The 19,755-nt window shown below is 40.6% G+C and overlaps 1 protein-coding gene across 12 annotated transcripts in view; it reads right to left on the bottom strand.

Moving 5' to 3' along the window:
- The window catches only part of ptprt (protein tyrosine phosphatase receptor type T), a 501,813-nt gene that overhangs the window by 78,031 nt on the left and 404,027 nt on the right, over nt 1-19,755 (bottom strand). For 6 of the 12 annotated variants that reach the window (XM_045691380.1, XM_045691382.1, XM_045691377.1 and 3 more), the window contains one exon: nt 13,851-13,883. The exons of the other annotated variants lie outside the window; for them this stretch is intronic. In XM_045691380.1, the coding sequence (XP_045547336.1) occupies nt 13,851-13,883 (33 nt within the window). The remainder of the gene's footprint in view (nt 1-13,850; nt 13,884-19,755) is intronic. 12 annotated transcript variants of the gene reach the window in all.

Here is a 19,755-nt window from a genome sequence, read left to right on the forward strand (position 1 = left end):
TCCTTCTATTCTGGTTAGAGCCAGTTTGCGCTGTTCTGTGAAGGGAGAAGTACACAGTGTTGTATGAGATCTTCAGTTTCTTGGCAATTTCTCACAACATTAATAGACTGACAAGTTTCAGAAGGAAATACTTTGTTTCTGGCCATTTTGAGCCTGTAATCGAACCCACAAATGCTGATGCTCCAGATATTCAACTAGTCCAAAGAAGGCAAGTTTTGTTGCTTCTTTAATCTGAACAACACTTTCAGCTGTGCTAACATAATTGCAAAAGGGTTTTCTAATGATCAATTAGCCTTCTAAAATGATAATCTTGGTAATCCAAGATTCTGACACAACGTGCCATTTGAACACAGGAATGATGGTTGCTGATAAGGGGCCTATGTATATAGATAAAATCATCCATTTCCAGCTACAATAATAATTTACAACATTAATAATGTCTACACTGTATTTCTGATCAATTTGATGTTATTTTAATAGACAAAAATTTGGTTTTCTTTCAAAAACAAGGACCTTTCTAAGTGACCCTATACTTTTGAATGGTATGTTTTCATCCACAACACGAGACACATGATATATCTGGTATACAGATACTGTCTGGACCAGAGAACTTTATTTTTCCTCAAAATTATCTTATCTTGTGAGCGTAGGTGGACATAAATGTATCCCCCCTGTCGATCTATTCGAAAAATCTGAGCAAAATGGTTTGTAATCATTTGTGAAGGCAGAATGCATTACAGGCCAAAACCATTCTGGAAGTAAATCGATGAACTGTATTAGGAAACACTTTTATCAAGAGTGAGAAGATTAAAACAGTGTTTTCTTCCCAAACTCTTGTTTGAAAGTGAAATAAATATGAAAGCTGTCTGAATTGGTTGGCATAGTAGTAAAACAAGGTGATTTAATAAGAGCGCTTCAATATAGTTCAAACTGACACAGCTAGCAGTGCCTTTGGAAAGTATTCAGTCAAAATAAAGCAAAATCCTGGAATGAGTAGGTGTCTCCAAACCTTTGACTGGTACTGTATACCTGATTAGAATTTCATTACGAAACGTATTCGGTGTATGTGTAGGAATACAATATCTACGATGAAATTGATTTAACACTTGCCCACCTACAGAGAGTGATTATATGCAGTACCCATTCAAAAGTTTGGACACACCTACTCATTGAAGGGTTTATTTATTTTTACTATTTTCTACATTGTAGAATAATAGTGAAGATATCAAAACTATAAAATAACACACCTGGAATCATTTAGTAACCAAAAAAGTGTTGGAAAAATCTAAAATATATTTGGATTTGTCTAAGTAGCCACCCTTTGCCTTGATTACAGCTTTCCACACGTTTGCCATTCACTCAACCAGCTTCATGAGATAGTCACCTGGAATGCATTTCAATTAACAGGTGTGCTTTGTTAAAAAGTTAAATTGTAGAATTTCTTTCCTTCTTGATGCGTTTGAGCTAATCAGTTGTGAGACGGTAGGGGTGGTATGCAGAAGATGGTGTTTGGGTCTGTGGGATCCATTTTCAATGTTAACTAAAACAAAAATGATACAATGAATAATTTTTTCAAACTGAGACTCATTGACCTTGGCTCATTTTCTGTGAAGAACATGCAAAAGAAAACATTTTTCATTGAGTGCACACTGTGCACCCCCCTACACATTTATATTACATATGTGGTGTTTGGGTCCACTGGATCTGAGGGTAATAAAAGTGTGGAAAAGTGTGTGTGCACAGGTGAAAACAAGGAAGAATTAAACAAAAAGATTTGCTGTGTGCCTTCACTCTCTTCCTCCACCCTGGTCCTGCTGTCTGTCTCCTTGCTTTTCTCGCACTCTTTACCCTTTGGAGTGTTTGAAACTACACAATGTCTTGCGGGAACCTGCACAACGTTACAACAATAAATTGTAAAAAATTCTGTATTTTCCCACACGATATCCCAGCCAGGAGCAAATTGGGGGAGGGACACAACAAATAAATAGCTGTGCATTTGTGGCTCCTTACCCCAATCAATCAGCAAAAAGAATCTCTGCTCAGAGGGCCTTAGAAATAATTTTTGCAGAGAGAGTGCAGAAGGAGTGTCTTCCACTTTGGAAAATTAAGAATTTTCCAAATATGTGACCCGTTTCAAGAAACTAGGCGTGTGCGCAAGTCACGACTTCACAGGAAGTTTTTATTTTTATCAAAATGCATTTTTTTGGCAGAAATGCCTTCTGGAACATGTGAACTTACATGTGTCTTAATAACAAACTTGAAAGCCATCTGTAAATACCAATAAAATTGTTAAATTACGAGCCTTGTTGATTAAGCCACAGAAAAAAAGTGAGCAACCTTCCCACTAGCCATGATTGGCTGAGATAATGAGTAGGCTGGACATGCCGAGAGAGGTTCGGATTGGTCTATTTTAGTTGGGGAGTCTGTTGGCAATCCTGTCGAACACGGCTTTAAAAATGTATAGTGTAGTGGAGCTGCATAAGTGTCCTCCAGAAAGTGGAGAGTGAGTTTTGAAATCAGTGGAATTAGAGTATGATAGCTAAAGAGATGGAGAAATCACCTGTCTCCGGATTACATCTTCAAACTAAGGGCAACCGTGGTATGGCATTCCTGACAGGGAGACACGTCCATCATGTGAGATGATATATACAGGTAAGATAGCTAGTTACATTTTCAGATATTACATGTTTCTAATTTTGAAAGGAAGTGGTATAATTTCATGCTAAAGTGTACTGTTAGCTAGCTAGTTAACATTAGCTGGCTGGCTCCCTAGCTAACTTTACGTGTATGACGTTATTATTTGTATCCCAGAGCCGTCTGCTTTGCTAGTTAGAGCCTAACGTTATCTAGCTAACATTGAAACTGGTTGGTTAGCTCAAAGCAGATTCATGCAGGGTAGTAAAGACATGATTTGGCACTATGTTCATTGTTGTTTAACTAGCTAATGTTAGCCAGCTGGCTCGTTAGCTAACATTACATGTGTGATGTTACACGTTGTTTACCTAGCTACGTCTTAAGCTAAAGTGCACAACACCCGTTGAATATGGCCGTTGTCAGTAAAGGCCATTTTCTCAAAAGTGAGTTTACAAGTTAATCAACTTTCAAAGCAGAATTACTATCCCATTGTTCCAAAAATGCAGTGTATGATATACCATTTTGAAGCTCTGAGTCTACTTTCCTCCAATGTAAAAACACAATTTCAAATTGTGCTACATAAGACCAAATCCAGGTGGTGAGTCACAAATGAGGATCATATCTCTGTCAACTCGGAGTCTGACAGTGAGTTGGAAGAAGAGGATGAGATTGAACCTCAGCCCAGCCCTTCAGCAGCCAGCTCATCAGCAGCCCGCAGGAGGATAAATATGGATGTAAAAAAAAAAGTGAAATTGAATGGTCTTCTTGCCCAAGAAATTAGCCACCCCGCATGGCTGCTAATGTGATAAGGATGCATCCATGGCCGATGCAGATGGCGGTTACTCATGTGTAGGACATAAAGTATTCTTTTGAAATGTCCATCGCAGACACCATCCAGAAAATGATCCTGGACTGCACTAATTTGGAGGGAAGGAATGTTTTTGGAGAGAGATGGAAGGAAGTGGACCAAACTCAATTACATGCATACTTTGGGGTTCTTATCCTTGCTGGTGTTTTCAGATCCAATGGGGAATCCAACAAATCCCTGTGGGATGCAGAAACTGGCAGAGAACTTTTCCGTGCAACAATGTCTCTGGAAAACTTGCACATTTCCAGGACTATCCGCTTCGATAACCGAGCCACCAGACCAGCTCGGTGACAGAGAGACAAGTTAGTTGCAAGCATGTCAGTGTGGGACAAGTTGGTGGACCGCCTGCCCCTGTCTTGCAACCCTGGACCCAACATTATTGTTGATGAGAAGCTTATGCCATTTAGGGGCCACTGCCCCTTCAGGCAGTGCATACCGTCTAAATCCGCAAAAAATGGAATCAAGATCTGGGCTGCTTCATCATATGCGTGGGACTTGCAAGTGTATACGAGGAATCGAGATAGAGGAGCCCCTGAGAAGAACCAAGGGATTCAGGTTGTCCTGGATGTGACACAGGGACTCCGTGGCCACAACATCACATGCTTTTTTACTTCATACAAGCTGGGACAGGAGCTCCTCAAGAGGAAGCTGACGATGGTAGGAAAAGTACGAAAAAACAAGCCGGAGTTCCCACCTCAGGTGTTGAATACACGGAACAGGCCTATCAATTACTCTAAATTTGCGTTCACAGCCAACAGCTCCCTAGTGTCCTATGTGCCAAAGAAAGGAAACAATTTGATACTCATGAGTACGCAGCATAGGGATGGGATAATCTGTGGCCAGGAACATCAAAAAACAGAAATCATAATGGATTACAATGCCACAAAAGGAGGGGTGGACAATTTAGACAAGCTGTTGAATGGCTACAGCTGCAAAAGGACAACCCTACACTGGTCACTTGCGATATTCTTCAACATCTTGGACATCTCGGAATACAACGCGTTTGTCGTCTGGATGGCGTTGAACCCAGATTGGAAGAGAGGGAAGCTCCAGAGGAGACGGCTCTTTCTCAAGGAGCTGGGCAAGGCATTGGTAAGACCTCAACTCCAGAGGCGGCAACATATCCCAAGGACCCCAGCTTCTGCAGCCATCGTGAGGAGGATTCAGGAGGATGCTGGTGCCCAATCCACACCAACCCACAGAACCAACAACTCCAATACCGGAAGTAAGTGAGAGTGATGTTGTTGCATGTGTGTGTGTCTGACTCTCCTACCTTGGCCTGCTGTAACTATATATGTGAGTGAGATGTCAGTAAAATTCCTGAAGTAAATGTTTTCATCATTCTAGATTGCAGCCGGTAGCAACAAGAAGCTCTGCGATGTGTGTGGACCCAAGGACAGGAAGACTGTACATTTGCAACACACAAAATCTGCCCGGCCTTAATTTGTGTTCAATGGGGCTCATTTATCATTTCCATAAAATACTGTATGTAAGATTTGTCCTTCCAATTTGTTCAGCTCAAAGCATAAAACATCAATAGTGATGAAAACCTTGTTTCAATTATATTCCACCCATGTCTTGATTATACATTTTATTTTAAAAAACAAATCGCACTTTTATTGATGCATGTGATCTAGCAGAGGTAAGTGGCAAATATTAACATGTATGCTGTCTATATTGCTTGTAATTGATTTAAGTCATCTAAGAATTAACTATTGTTACGTAAATTGTTCTGGCTGTATTGTTTTAAAAACAATAATGTTATGGGTCCATCAGACCCGCGAACATTGGGTGCATAACAAAAACATGAACACCACACAAAGGTTAAGAAATGAAGGTCAGTCAATACGGAGAATTTACTTCAAAGTTACTTAAAATGCAGTCGCAAAAACCATCAAGCACAATGACAAAACTGGCTCTCATGAGGCCCACCACATGAATGGAAGACCCGAGAGATAACGCTGCTGCAGAGGATAAGTTCATTAGAGCTACCAGCCTCAGAAATTGCAGCCTAAATAAATGCTTCAGAGTTGAAGTAAAAGACACATCTCAACATCAACTGTTCAGAGGAAACTGCGTGAATCAGGCCTTCATGGTCGAATTGCTGCAAAGAAACCACTACTAAAGGACACCAATAAGAAGAAGAGGCTTGCTTGGGCAAAGAAACACGAGCAACGGACATTAGACCGATGAAAATCTGTCTTTTGGTCTGGTTTGTCCAAATTTGAGATTTTGGTTCCAACCGCAGTGTCTTTCTGAGATGCAGAGTAGGTGAACGGATGATCTCCACATGTGTAGTTTGTGGTTTGCGCTTAGTGGGACTACCATTTGTTTTTCAACAGGACAATGACCCAACACACCTCCAGGCTGTGTAAGGGCTATTTGACCAAGAGGGAAAGTGATGGAGTGCTGCATCAGAACCTGGCCTCCACAATCACTCAACCTCAACCAAATTGAGATGGTTTGGGATGAGTTGGACCGCAGAGTGGAGGAAAAGCAGCCAACAAGTGCTCAGTATATGTGTGAACTCCTTCAAGACTGTTGGAAAAGCATTCCTTATTAAGCTGGTTGAGAGTATGCCAAGAGTGTGCAAAGCTGTCATCAAGGCAAAGTGTGGCTACTTTGAATCTACATTTTATTTTTAATCATTTAACACTTTTTTGGTTACTACATGATTCCATGTGTTATTTCATTTTTTTATGTCTTCACTATTATTCTACAATGTAGAAAATATTAAAAATAAAGAAAAATCCTTGAATGAGTAGGTGTCCAAATTGCTGACTAGTACTATATGTTCATGCAACAAAAAAAGGGTCAGGGCAGTCAAAAACCTAAAAAATTTTCTGTGTTCACTCTATGGAGCTGGAAACAACACTGAAATTGTGAAAATGATAATATACATTTGAGAGTAAGAGCATTCAGGTCTTGGTCCTGTTGGAAAGTAAATCTGAGAACTTGCTTCAGACTGCAAACAACCTTAGACTCTGGAGAAGATTTACAGTTGAAGTCAGAAGTTTACATCCACTTAGGTTGGAGTCATTAAAACTCGTTTTTCAACCACCATAACAAACTACAGTTTTGGCAAGTCGGATAGGACATCTACTTTGTGCATGACACAAGTAATTTTTCCAACAATTGTTTACAGACAGAGTATTTCACTTATAATGCACTGTATCATAATTCCAGTGAGTCAGAAGTTTACATACACTAAGTTGACTGTGCCTTTAAACAGCTTGGAAAATTCCAGAAAATGATGTCATGGCTTGAGAAGCTTCTGATTGGCTAATTGACATCATTTCAGTCAATTGGAGGTGTACCTGTGGATGTATTTCAAGGCCTACCTTCAAACTCAGTGCCTCTTTGCTTGACATCATGGGAAAATCAAAAGAAATCAGCCAAGACCTCAGAACAAAATTGTAGACCTCCACAAGTCTGGTTCATCCTTGGGAGCAATTTTCAAATGCCTGAAGGTACCACGTTCATCTGTACAAACAATAGTACGCAAGTATAAACACCATGGGACCACGCAGCCTTGGTGCGAAAAGTACAAATCAATCCCGGAAGCAGCAATGGACCTTGTGAAGATGCTGTTGGAAACAAGTACAAAAGTATCTATATCCACAGTAAAACAAGTCCTATATCGACATAACCTGAAAGGCCGCTCAGCAAGGAAGAAGCCACTGCTCCAAAACCGCCATAAAAATGCCAGACTACGGTTTGCAACTGCACATGGGGACAAAGATCATACTTTTTGGAGAAATGTCCTCTGGTCTGATGAAACAAAAATATAACTGTTTGGCCATAATGACCATCGTTATGTTTGGATGAAAAAGGGGGAGGCTTGCAAGCCAAAGAACACCATCCCAACCGTGAAGCACGGGGGTGGCAGCATCATGTTGTGGGGGTGCTTTGCTGCAGGAGGGACTGGTGGACTTCACAAAATAGATGGCATCATGAGGGAGCACAATTATGTGGATATATTGAAGCAACATCTCAAGACATCAGTCAGGGAGTTAAAGCTTGGTCGCAAATGGGTCATCCAAATGGACAATGACCCCAAGCATACTTCCAAAGTTGTGGCAAAATGGTTTAAGGACAACAAAGTCAAGGTATTGGAGTGGCCATCACAAAGCCCTGACCTCAATCCTATAGAAATTTTCTGGGCAGAACTGAAAAAGCAAGTGTGAGCAAGGAGGCCTACAAACCTGACCTAGTTACATCAGCTCTGTCAGGAGCAATGGGACAAAATTAAATTCACCCAACTTAGTGTGGGAAGCTTGTGGAAGGCTACCCAAAATGTTTGACCCAAGTTAAACAATTTAAAGGCAATGCTACCAAATACGAATTGAGTGTATGTAAACTTCTGACCTACTGGGAATGTGATGAAAGAAATAAAAGCTGAAATAAATAATTCTCTCTACTATTATTGTGACATTCCACATTCTTAAAATAAAGTGGTGATCCTAACTGACCTAAGACAGGGAATTTTTACTAGGATTAAATGTCAGGAATTGTGGAAAAACTGAGTTTAAATGTACTTGGCTAAGGTGTATGTAAACTTCCGACTTCAACTGTATGTTAATGCAGTGTGTCATTCGTTTTTTTTTTTTTTTAAATATGTAAAAAGACAAGGCGACCTCATCCCAGGCTGAGTCTCAAATGGAAACCCATTCCCTATATAGTGCAGGGCCAATAGAGCTTTGGTCAAATGTAATTCACTATATAGGGAATAGGGTGCCATTTTGGATGCTTCCCCAAAACATGGGCTGGTTAATGGCCCCAGAGTAATAGGCATCTGTGGATAAACACAAGGTCATGGAGTACCCACTCACTGGAACAAGTGGAAGAACTGCATAAATGCGTTAGCATCTAGGAGCAACCAACCTCTGTCTTTTAATGTAAATTTTGCTAAGGTTTGTTTCAAGTGTCTATGTATGTAATGCTATGAACATGATCCTTTGTCTTTGTGGTGTGTGTGTGTGTGTGTGTGTGTGTGTGTGTGTGTGTGTGTGTGTGTGTGTGTGTGTGTGTGTGTGTGTGTGTGTGTGTGTGTGTGGGAATTTTTACTATGATTCAATGTCAGGAATTGTGAAAAACTGAGTTTAAATGTACTTGGCTAAGGTGTATGTAAACTTCAGACTTCAACTGTACATTCCACCAAAGGCGTTGTACATTTCACCAAGGGTGCTTCTACAAAGTATTGACTCAGGGGTGTGAATACTTATGTAAATGAGATATTTCTGTATTTGCAAAAAAAGTCTAAAAACACTTTTCACTTTGTCATTATGGGGTGTTGTGTGTAGATGGATGAGAAAACATATTTAATCCATTTTGAATTCAGGCTGTAACACAAAATGTGGAATAAGTCAAGGGGTAGCAATACTTTCTGAAGGCACTGAACAACTTTAAAGGTTACACTATGTAAACATGACACATAAATACCATTGCTGTATAAACATATCGGACGCACATACACACTCGCGCACACGCTACGCATCCACATGAATTGTAAACATTTCACTATACCACGCACACATGCAAACATGCAGTGACTGAATGGACACTTAACTCACTCCGCCCATGTTGGGTGACTACATGTCCCGGATTTTATTTTTTTTATTTCACCTTTATTTAACCAGGTAGGCAAGTTGAGAACAAGTTCTCATTTACAATTGCGACCTGGCAGATTGTCTGGATTGTCTGTCTGGATTGTGTCAGACAGTCCTACATTTTGGCCCTTTGTCCCGCAACCAATCACGTCCCACATTTCATCAACAAATTAAAACATCTAATTTACAAAAAAAAGTTAGATTTGTCCCGTATTTCAGTCAGACATTCTAACCTGTCTCGTTTGCAGTCACGATATATACACCGAGTGTACAAAACATTATGAACACCTGTTTTTTCCATGACAGACTGACCAGGTGAACGCTATGATCCCTTATTGATGTCACTTGTTAAATTCACTTCAAAATAGTGTAGCTGCAAGGGAGGAGACCGGTTAAAGAATGATTTTAAGCCTTGAGACAATTGAGACATGGATTGTGTATGTGTGCCATTCAGAGGGTAAATGGGCAAGACAAAAGATTGAAATGCCTTTGAACGGGTTATGGTAGTAGTTGCCAGTCGCACCGGTTTGTGTCAACAACTGCAACGCTGCTGGGTTATTCATGCTCAACAGTTTCCTGTGTGTATCAAGAATGGTCCACCCCTTAAAGTGGTGTGCACCTCAATATTATTCAGGTGTTCTTGATGTTTAGTACACTCAGTGTATATCATAAAGATATGGTACTAGTGATGTTAAACCCTTCTCCAATTGTTGTTGAGATCTGATATTCTGCGCAGCGCAAGACTAGATGTAGGCCAATGTCATATGGTCAAACACATTTGTCAAATCCTTTTGGTTTAATGATGCATTTACATCATGTCGGAAATTCGGGACCGCCGAGTTAAAATGAACGGAAATTTGCGTAGCGCTTCCTATTGGTTGATTCTGGTACCTCCCAAATGGGAAACTTGGGATCCGAACCTTCCGCCTAGGTTAGCAAGTCGGACATTTCAGAGTTTGAGTTTCCGACATGACATGAACGCGAATTCCAGCTAAACTTGGAGGACAGTTAATAATTTACAAGAAAAGATGAGCTAAAAATGTAAGAAAAGAGCCATATAAGGTGATTTTGTCAAACCTGTGAGGCTCTCCCATGTGCACTAGTTGCTTATTCAAAATATGTGCTGCTACTTCTCTCAATATGGCTTTCTTAACTATTTTACATTTCCTGAAATGTTTCCTTGGCCAAATATTCCCAGATTTTCATAAAAACAGCCACACGTGGTCTGTCATTTCTGCGTCACCAAATTTTGTGCGAGGCAAAACACATTGTAGTAGCCTATAGGCATGCTTCAATTAGCTTGTTTGGTGCAGTGGTATTTCTGTGGTTGGGGAGGGGCTAAATTGTCCTGCGAATGTCTTGCAAAATCATCCCTTTGTCCGGCATTTTAAATGTGATCGCCCTAAGCCCATGACTGAATGGCCTTGCAGAGCATTCATCTGCAATGTTAACAGCCTACGTTTGCACCCGGGCAACAATAAATTACTAATTGTATTTGGTTACAACGTCTTAATGTTCTGAAAGGTATATTGTCTGGACTAAAGTGGTATTGAATGTGAGAATTTGAAATTGGAAAAAATGAGTATTGGTAGGGCGATGGGATCTGCTGAGGAAGCGAGGCTGAAGTTGATTGTTTTGGAGATGAGTCGGTGTGGGTGAGGATATTTTAAGATACATTTTGTTTACGGAGAAATATTACAAGGGGTTTAGTGCTGCCGGAGCTCGGAGGAGCAGCAGTCTAACGTTTTTCAATTTGAGAATACACTGATCTGGTAAAACAATGGTAGAATTCTAAATACATTTAATTTAACTACCACTAAAATTCCATCAAAAACAATAAAATGACAAACTAAATAAATATGTATAGCAGCCTAGAGGAAGGTAAATGGTGGTTTCTTCCCTGTCTTCTCTCTGGTGGTGGCGAGAATGATAAAGAACTATAGGCTACAGCAGAGGCCCGTCAGAAGCTTGACCACCTTGGCCAATCAGAACGTTGAAAAAACATTTCACTTCACCATGTGTCTGCCTTGATGTTCATTAAACTCCATGGACCCCCTCTTGCACAGTGGAACCTAAAACGATATGTGACCACTTGGTTACGGTGACACCGTTCTGCCGAGGACCCGATCTGGAAGTTGCTGTAGCCCTGCTTGGGATATTTAGCCTACATTGGCTATTGGTTGAGACGCAGGGCCCGTTCTAGCTTGGTACAGTATGTCAGGGTGGGCAGTTGGAATTGGGCCAAGTTCAAGGTAAAAATGCATTTAGGTTATAAACTCAGCAAAAAAAGAAATATCCCTTTTTCAGGACCCTGTCATTCAAAGAATTCGTAAAAATCCAAATAACTTCACAGATCTTCATTGTAAAGGGTTTAAACACTGTTTCCCATACTTGTTCAATGAACCATTAACAATTAATGAACATGCACCTGTGGAACGGTCGTTAAGACACTAACAGCTTACAGACGGTAGGCAATTAAGGTCACAGTTATGAAAACTTAGGACACTAAAGAGGTCTTTATACTGATTCTGAAAAACACCAAAAGAAAGATACCCAGGGTCCCTGCTCATCTGTGTGAACCTGTCTTAGGCATGCTGCAAGGAGACATGAGGACTGCAGATGTGGCCAGGGCAATAAATTGCAATGTCCGTACTGTGAGATGCCTAAGACAGTGCTACAGGGAGACAGGACGGAGAGCTGATTGTCCTTGCAGTGGCAGACCACGTGTAACAACACCTGCACAGGATCGGTACATCTGAACATCACACCTGACAGGATGGCAACAACAACTGCCCGAGTTACACCAGGAACGCACAATCCCTCCATCAGTGCTCATACTGTCCGCAATAGGCTGAGAGAGGCTGGACTGAGGGCTTGTAGGCCTGTTGTAAGGCAGGTCCTCACCAGACATCACCAGCAACAACGTCGACTATGGGGACAAACCCACTGTCGCTGGACCAGACAGGACTGGCAAAAAGTGCTCTTCAATGACAAGTCACGGTTTTGTCTCACCAGGGGTGATGGTCGGATTTGCGTTTATCGTCGAAGGAATGAGCGTTACACCAAGGCCTGTACTCTGGAGCGGGATCAATTTGAAGGTGGAGAGTCCGTTGTGGTCTGGGGCGGTGCGTCACAGCATCATCGGACTGAGCTTGTTTTCATTGCAGGCAATCTCAACGCTGTGCGTTACAGGGAAGACATCCTCCTCCCTCATGTGGTACCCTTCCTGCAGGCTCATCCTGACATGACCCTCCAGCATGACAATGCCACCAGCCATACTGCTCATTCTGTGCGTGATTTCCTGCAAGACAGGAATGTCAGTGTTCTGCCATGGCCAGCAAAGAGCCCGGATCTCAATCCCATTGAGCACATCTGGGACCTGTTGGATCGGAGGGTGATGGCTAGGGCCATTCCACCCAGAAATGTCTGGGAACTTGCAGGTGCCTTGGTGGAAGAGTGGGGTAACATCTCACAGCAAGAACTGGCAAATCTGGTGCAGTCCATGAGGAGGAGATGCACTGCAGTACTTAATGCAGCTGGTGGCCACACCAGATACTGACTGTTACTTTTGATTTTGAACCCCCCTTTGTTCAGGGACACATTATTCCATTTCTGTTAGTCATATGTCTGTGGAACTTGTTCAGTTTATTTCTCAGTTGTTGAATCTTATGTTCATACAAATATAAGTCTGCTGAAAATAAACACAGTTGACAGTGTGAGGACGTTTCTTTTTTGCTGAGTTTAGTTTGAGATGCATGAATACGCCACACTAAAAGCAAAATAATAATAAAAAAATAAATACCAAAAGCTTGAAATATTTACCGTTGAAAACTAATTTCCTGCCATTCTACGTAGTGATTTATGTCACTACTAGTTCAATTGATAGCAGGTTTAATCTAATTTGGCAACCGTTGCAAATATATCTCCAAAAGTTAAGTGGCTCATCTGCTTGTTTGTCATGATTCAATTCATAGCTTTAGATTATAATAGGACAGACTCACTATAACAAGCTTCTGGTTGAACCAGAAAGACACAGACTCATGCCTATAGGTAGGTGAATAAATGTGTGTGTAAATGAGAGGCATAGTTTAGAGTAATGAATACAACCCACTCACCAAACAAATGTGCTATTGTTGGGAACGCTTAATGAATCCGAATTAGTGCACCACTCCAAATAGGTTGTGGCATTATTAGTGAACGGTAATTACTAATTTGACATAGAAAGTGGAGCAGAGTTAAGCCTTCCTCTTGGTGGGTAAGTGCAGGTAAAGAGTAAAAATAGTAGCTGCAAGGCCAGTTCATTGTTGCGCCAGGGGGGTGCAACGCAAACAACAAAATATGAATGAAAACCCTTACTGAAAGGTGTAAGAATGAAAAGAATGAAAAGTTATAATGCAAGACATAAAATTCACTATAGATCATTGCAGATAATGTATCTAATACTCAACTGACAATGCATAGGAGGCTAGGTAAAAAATATCAATAATAAGTCAACGAATAAGACTGACATTAAGACTGACATTGAGAGTGGCATTTTGTACAATCACAGTGATGCAGACAAAAGCTAGAAATCCAAAATGGTGCAATCGACAGTGACGGTCTGAGTATCAAAAAGTAATGGCCTCGTGAATTTTCGTGCATGTGTTGGACATGAATGACATATCTGATCACAGATGAGTCCCGACAAAAATGGTGAGGCACATTCTCAAGATGCGTAGCTAAAAATAAACATACAATACCCCACACTCAGAGTTCTCCATGTGTGTATCTCTCTAGCGTGCGCAGGCCAAAAGAGGAAGAAGATAAGAGAAGGGTGTGAGACTAGTATTAGAAAAAAGGGTGGACAACAGTGGTGGATTTGATCATGTCAACAGCTGGTACAGATTATTTATTAAGACGTTTTGTTATACCAACATATAACGTATGTCTAGAGATGAAGTATAGATATTACAACTAAAGGCTAAATAGTCTATATCAACTGGAAATGCATGCAGAGGAGTTCAGATGATTAGAATGATTGCATTGACCCTAAAGCTTTCACTGGGATGAATCAGCTGAATAATGAATATTACACCTGCCCTTATATGTTGATACAGTTGAAGTCGGAAGTTTACATACACTTAGGTTGGAGTCATTAAAACTCATTTTTCAACCACTCCACACATTTCTTGTTAACAAACTATAGTTTTGGCAAGTCGGTTAGGACATCTACTTTGTGCAAGTCATTTTTCCAACAATTGTTTACAGACTGATTATTTCACTTATAATTAATTCACTGTATCACAATTCCAGTGGGTCAGAAGTTTACATACACTAAGTTGACAACGCTTTTAAACAGCTTGGAAAACTCCAGAAAATGATGTCAAGGCTTCAGAAGCTTCTGATTGGCTAATTGACATAATTTCAGTCAATTGGAGGTGTACCTGTGGATGTCTATCAAGGCCTACCTTCAAACTCAGTGCCTCTTTGCTTGACATTATGGGAAAACTAAAAGAAACCAGCCAAGACCTCAAAAACAAATTGTAGAAGCCTGGTTCAACCTTGGGAGCAATTTCCAAACACCTGAAGGTACCACGTTCATCTGTACAAACAATAGTACACAAGTATAAACAGCATGGGACACGCAGCTGTCATACCGCTCAGGAAGGAGACGCGTTCTGTCTCCTAGAGATTAATGTACTTTGGTGCGAAAGGTGCAAATCAATCCCAGAACAAAAGCAAAGGACCTTGTGAAGATGCTGGAGGAAACAGGTACAAAAGTATCTATATCCACGGTAAAACGAGTCCTATATCGACATAACCTGAAAGGCCGCTCAGCAAGGAAGAAGCCACTGCTCCAAAACCGCCATAAAAATGCCAGACTACGGTTTGCAACTGCACATGGGGACAAAGATCGTACTTTTTTGAGAAATGTCCTCTGGTCTGATGAAACAAAAATAGAACTGTTTGGCCATAATGACCATCGTTATGCTTGGAGGAAAAAGGGGGAGGCTTGCCAGCCAAAGAACACCATCCCAACCGTGAAGCACGGGGGTGGCAGCATCATGTTGTGGTGGTGCTTTGCTGCAGGAGGGACTGGTGCACTTCACAAAATAGATGGCATCATGAGGCAGGAAAATTATATGGATATATTGAAACAACATCTCAAGACATCAGTCAGGAAGTTAAAGCTTGGTCGCAAATGGGTCTTCCAAATGGACAATGACCCCAAGCATACTTCCAAAGTTATGGCAAAATGGCTTAAGGACAACAAAGTCAAGGTATTGGAGTGGCCATAACAAAGCCCTGACCTCAATCCTATAGAAAATGTGTGGGCAGAACTTAAAAAGCTTGTGCGAGCAAGGAGGCCTACAAACCTGACTCAGTTACACCAGCTCTGTCAGGAGGAATGGGCCAAAATTCACCCAACTTATTTTGGGAAGCTTGTGGAAAGCTACCTGAAACATTTGATCCAAGTTAAACATTTTAAAGGCAATGCTACCAAATACTAATTGAGTGTATGTAAACTTCTGACCCTCTGGGAATGTGATGAAAGAAATAAAAGCTAAAGTAAATCATTCTCTTTACTATTACTCTGACATTTCACATTCTTAAAATAAAGTGGTGATCCTAACTGACCAAAGACAAGGAATTTTTTACAAGGATTAAATGCCAGGAATTGTGAAAAACTGAGTTTTATATATGGATATATATGGATATATGCATGATAATAAGATGGTTAGAATTTGGCAGGGACTCTTATTGGCCCAGCCATAGTGATCAGAGGTGGCCACTCACAAATTAGCGGGTGACATAAGCAAACAAATCTTCTAAACTACATGCATAATTAACATCGGGGGGTTGGCTTGAAATATTAATTGGTTAAGTTAAATATCAAATGAACTGGCTGTACAAATAGTACTCTCCCTCCACTTCAGCCATCATCTCAGTCTAAACTGCCAAAGTCAACACTGATTTCAAGTGGAGGAGAACCAGCTCTTCCAAACGCGCACAAACACACCGACTAGGTCAAAATGTGCCCCTGTCCAAATGGAGAGAAGGATTGGGCCTAGCTGGTGTTGGTCTGGCACTCAACCACTGATTGCACATGAAGGTTGTCTGTATATATGTGAGCATATACCATCACAAAACTGCAATGTGCTGGTGTATTCTGTGATTTGTTACTACAATAAACCTCTACTTTATAATACATTTAGTCTAATGTTTTTAAAGAAAAAAAAAACGCATTAAGCCCCAAGAGAAAAATCTTTCAATTTCCACAATTCTCTGCAATACTGTTGAAAAGTAGTTTTGAGCGATTAGCGAAATTCCAAAGCCACAAATGGTGAACATTCCATTGTCTCTGTCAAGTCCACATTAATAGAAAAAAGGGGTTACGATGAAATAATATAACATTGAAGTTGTGTATATTACTTCGTTTTTATTTGATGACTTTGTTATTTTTCATTCCTTAAAGTCATCATCTCATCTCTGCTCAGGCAGTAGCAGTCAGCCAGCCCATCTAATGTTATCTGTGTGCGCCCCATACTGTACTGTCTTTAGTCATCCTATTTAGCTAGCCTGCCTAACTACGCTGCAGAGCTGTCTGACGAAATCATTTAACTAGTTCTTCAAAATAGAAAAGGCATGTATAATTTAACCATTGGATTTTGAGGTATAAAAAAAGGGGGCCTTTACTACAAACTCATGAATGGCAAAACCGAAAGTATGATAATAAGGAACAAGGTTCTGAGAGACATTTTTGTAAAATGTAGACCCATGTTTGGTCACTTTTTGCAATTTTTTCAGCCTGGTACTGGGTTACTTACAGACGACTCCACTGAAGCTTGCGTTGTCGTAGAGCAGAACAACCGACATGTTCCTGTTTGTGAGAGATATTGGTGACAGTTTGTAGGTCCAATGGTGCAGTCTGGACAGTTGGTTTTGTGAGAAGACCTCATCGAAATGAGAATGTCCACGAGAGTTCAGACGACTGCCGTAAAGCTTGTGGATATTGTATTTGTAAACAACTGACACTGTCGTGTTCGTGAGAGTCTACCCTTTCAATATCAGTGACATACAGTATTATAGTTCATAGCTCACACAGTTCGGGTTGGACAGACAATTGTGACGATTTTCTTGTCCAGATCCTCCGCTTTCACAAACCCCATGTCAATCAACTCTAGGGGGGTTTAATGAAGGGTCTCTGTTCCTCTCTTCATTGTGTTGTGTGCATTCCTCTCCCATAGGTCTGTGTGTATCTAACCTAACATAGCAGGCGTAAAAGTGTATACGTCCAGAGATCTGTATATAATGACGAGAAGCTGATGTCTCCGCTCTAACAAAGGGAGTCGTTGTCCTAAAGGCGGGAAGGAAGGTGACAAGTTTAGGCCCAAAATAAGCCAATAGAAACACATTGGGCTTATTTTGGACAGATTTTGGCAACAGTGAAACCTTTCATTTTCCCTCTTCGTCTCTGTTGGAGCCAGGGAAAAAATGTGCAATGGATTATGGTCATTGAAGTAATTACCATGTTTCTGCGCTGAACTACGTTAAATATTTGCTTAATGAAAACTACATCTCCCTTTAGGCCATCATCCGACATATTTCTTGGCTTGATTTCTCTTGTGAATGATTTGTTTTCTCGCTAGAGAAACGGTGAGTTGGGCTCACAAAAAAAAACTATGGAATTCAAGTAATTGAACCGACATTGGTCAATTAGTTGTTTAATAACCAGAAAATAAATGTAATGTTGGGTAATCCTTAAGAGTCCATTGACGCACCCATGTAACATCATACAACAATAATCTGCCAGTTTAAGCTTGAGATATCAGTATTTTTGCATGGGCTGTGTCTCAAACCACCATATCCGCCTATATCTGCCTCCGCATCTGCAGTGGGAGGTGATCGAGCTACAGCGGTGTTTGCCAGACCACGAGACATCCCGAAAATCTGTATTTTCACAAAAACGTATGTAGCGTCCGAACGACCACTCTATGGAATGAACACTCTATGGAAAGAAGAGACTCAACATGGTGTTCTCTGTTTTGCTCTACGACCCCGAGAAGTGTCACGGGACTCGTCTGAAGGTAACCCATACAAACGAATGGAAGTATAAAGGTAGTTTTGTGCCAACAAAAATAAGGGGTTAAATATGTGTCCAAAAAAATCCGAAATATTTCCTTATCTTTCTTATATCTCCTAGATATAGGACAGACAAAACCTTATTCCTTATGATACATTTTTTTATGTCTTTTTTTGCTATTTATGAATGTGTTATTCAATGCGTTTCTATGGGCTATAGTAGAAAAGGTCAACATTTTTTATACCTTAAAACAATTCCATATGTTAGCTTAGTAACCCCCCCCCCACTCAACACTACTGTGGATTTCTACAACTCCCATCTTGTTATAGAAACAGTCGTTTTCTTAGTCTGATCACAATTTAAATAGACTCCCCCACTACCTTAATAATCCTCTTCTCAGTGCAGGTACAAAATGCTACCATTTTTGGAGCTTTACCATTAATTTAAGGATTTTTATCTTGGACTTGCACATTTGACAGTGCTGTAAGAGCCCTAAAAGTTCAAGCTACCATGCAGGAAAACAGTCAACATTAAGTCTTTGCCTGTCCATTCAATTCATTCGTATGTTAGTACAAAAAGCTCTAAAACACGCAACACTGCTTTGAAAGATTAAATGGACAGTGTATACTCGCTTCCAGCATGTTTTCACCACAAAAACCGTAGTGGCTGAAAGCCATGTAAAAACGCTGCAATTGTTAACTATCTATGTTGCAAGAATGAAATATAGATGATCCAGCAAAGCCAGGCATCTTAGGATATTTTAGCCTAAGCACTTCTCCCTCTCCTCAATCTACACTGAGTATACCAAATATTAGGAACACATTCCTAATATTGAGTTGAAAACTTTCCACAGAGATGCTGGTCCATGTTGCCTTCAATGCTTCTCACAGTTGTGTCAAGTTATCATAGTTAGTATACATACTAGTTAACCCATGGCCCCATAACACCCACGGTTTCATCTACATATTGGTTTGCAATTCATATATGCCCTGCTTAGGAGGCCATCTTTGTTGTTGACATATCCTCTTATTTCTGCAGAGGTTGTCCGATTTGAAATAATTGTAAAGCCTCATTGCTCATGGGTGCAACTGTATGTTGAGTCTAGGATTTCTTATTGATTTGTGTACATACCGATTTCTGTAACTTATCGCCATAGGATTGTATAATAAAACCATGACTACCACAGCAGCTTTTTTTCTGGAATATGTCATTAATAGGATTAAATTTGAACAACATTGTAACAAGAGAAGGTTAACTATATTATATAAAAACAGTTTACGTAAAACATCTGAGCTTGTTATCTAACTCAGCATAAAAATATCCATGTAATTGTGCTCCCTCAACTTAATGGTAACACTTTATAATAACTTTCATGAAGAAGCCATTAAAAATGCAACACATCAGCCTCCCGGGTGGCGCAGTGGTCTAAGGCACTGCATCGCAGAGCTAGCTGTGCCACCAGAGATTCTGGGTTCGAGCCCAGGCTCTGTCGCAGCTAGGTTGGGTTGTGTGGCTACGTTGGGTTGTGTTTCGGAGGACGCATGGCTCTCGACCTTCACCTCTCCCGAGTCCGTACGGGA

The sequence above is a fragment of the Salmo salar genome, chromosome ssa12 (genome assembly GCF_905237065.1).
Source record: "Salmo salar chromosome ssa12, Ssal_v3.1, whole genome shotgun sequence".
NCBI lineage: Eukaryota > Metazoa > Chordata > Actinopteri > Salmoniformes > Salmonidae > Salmo > Salmo salar.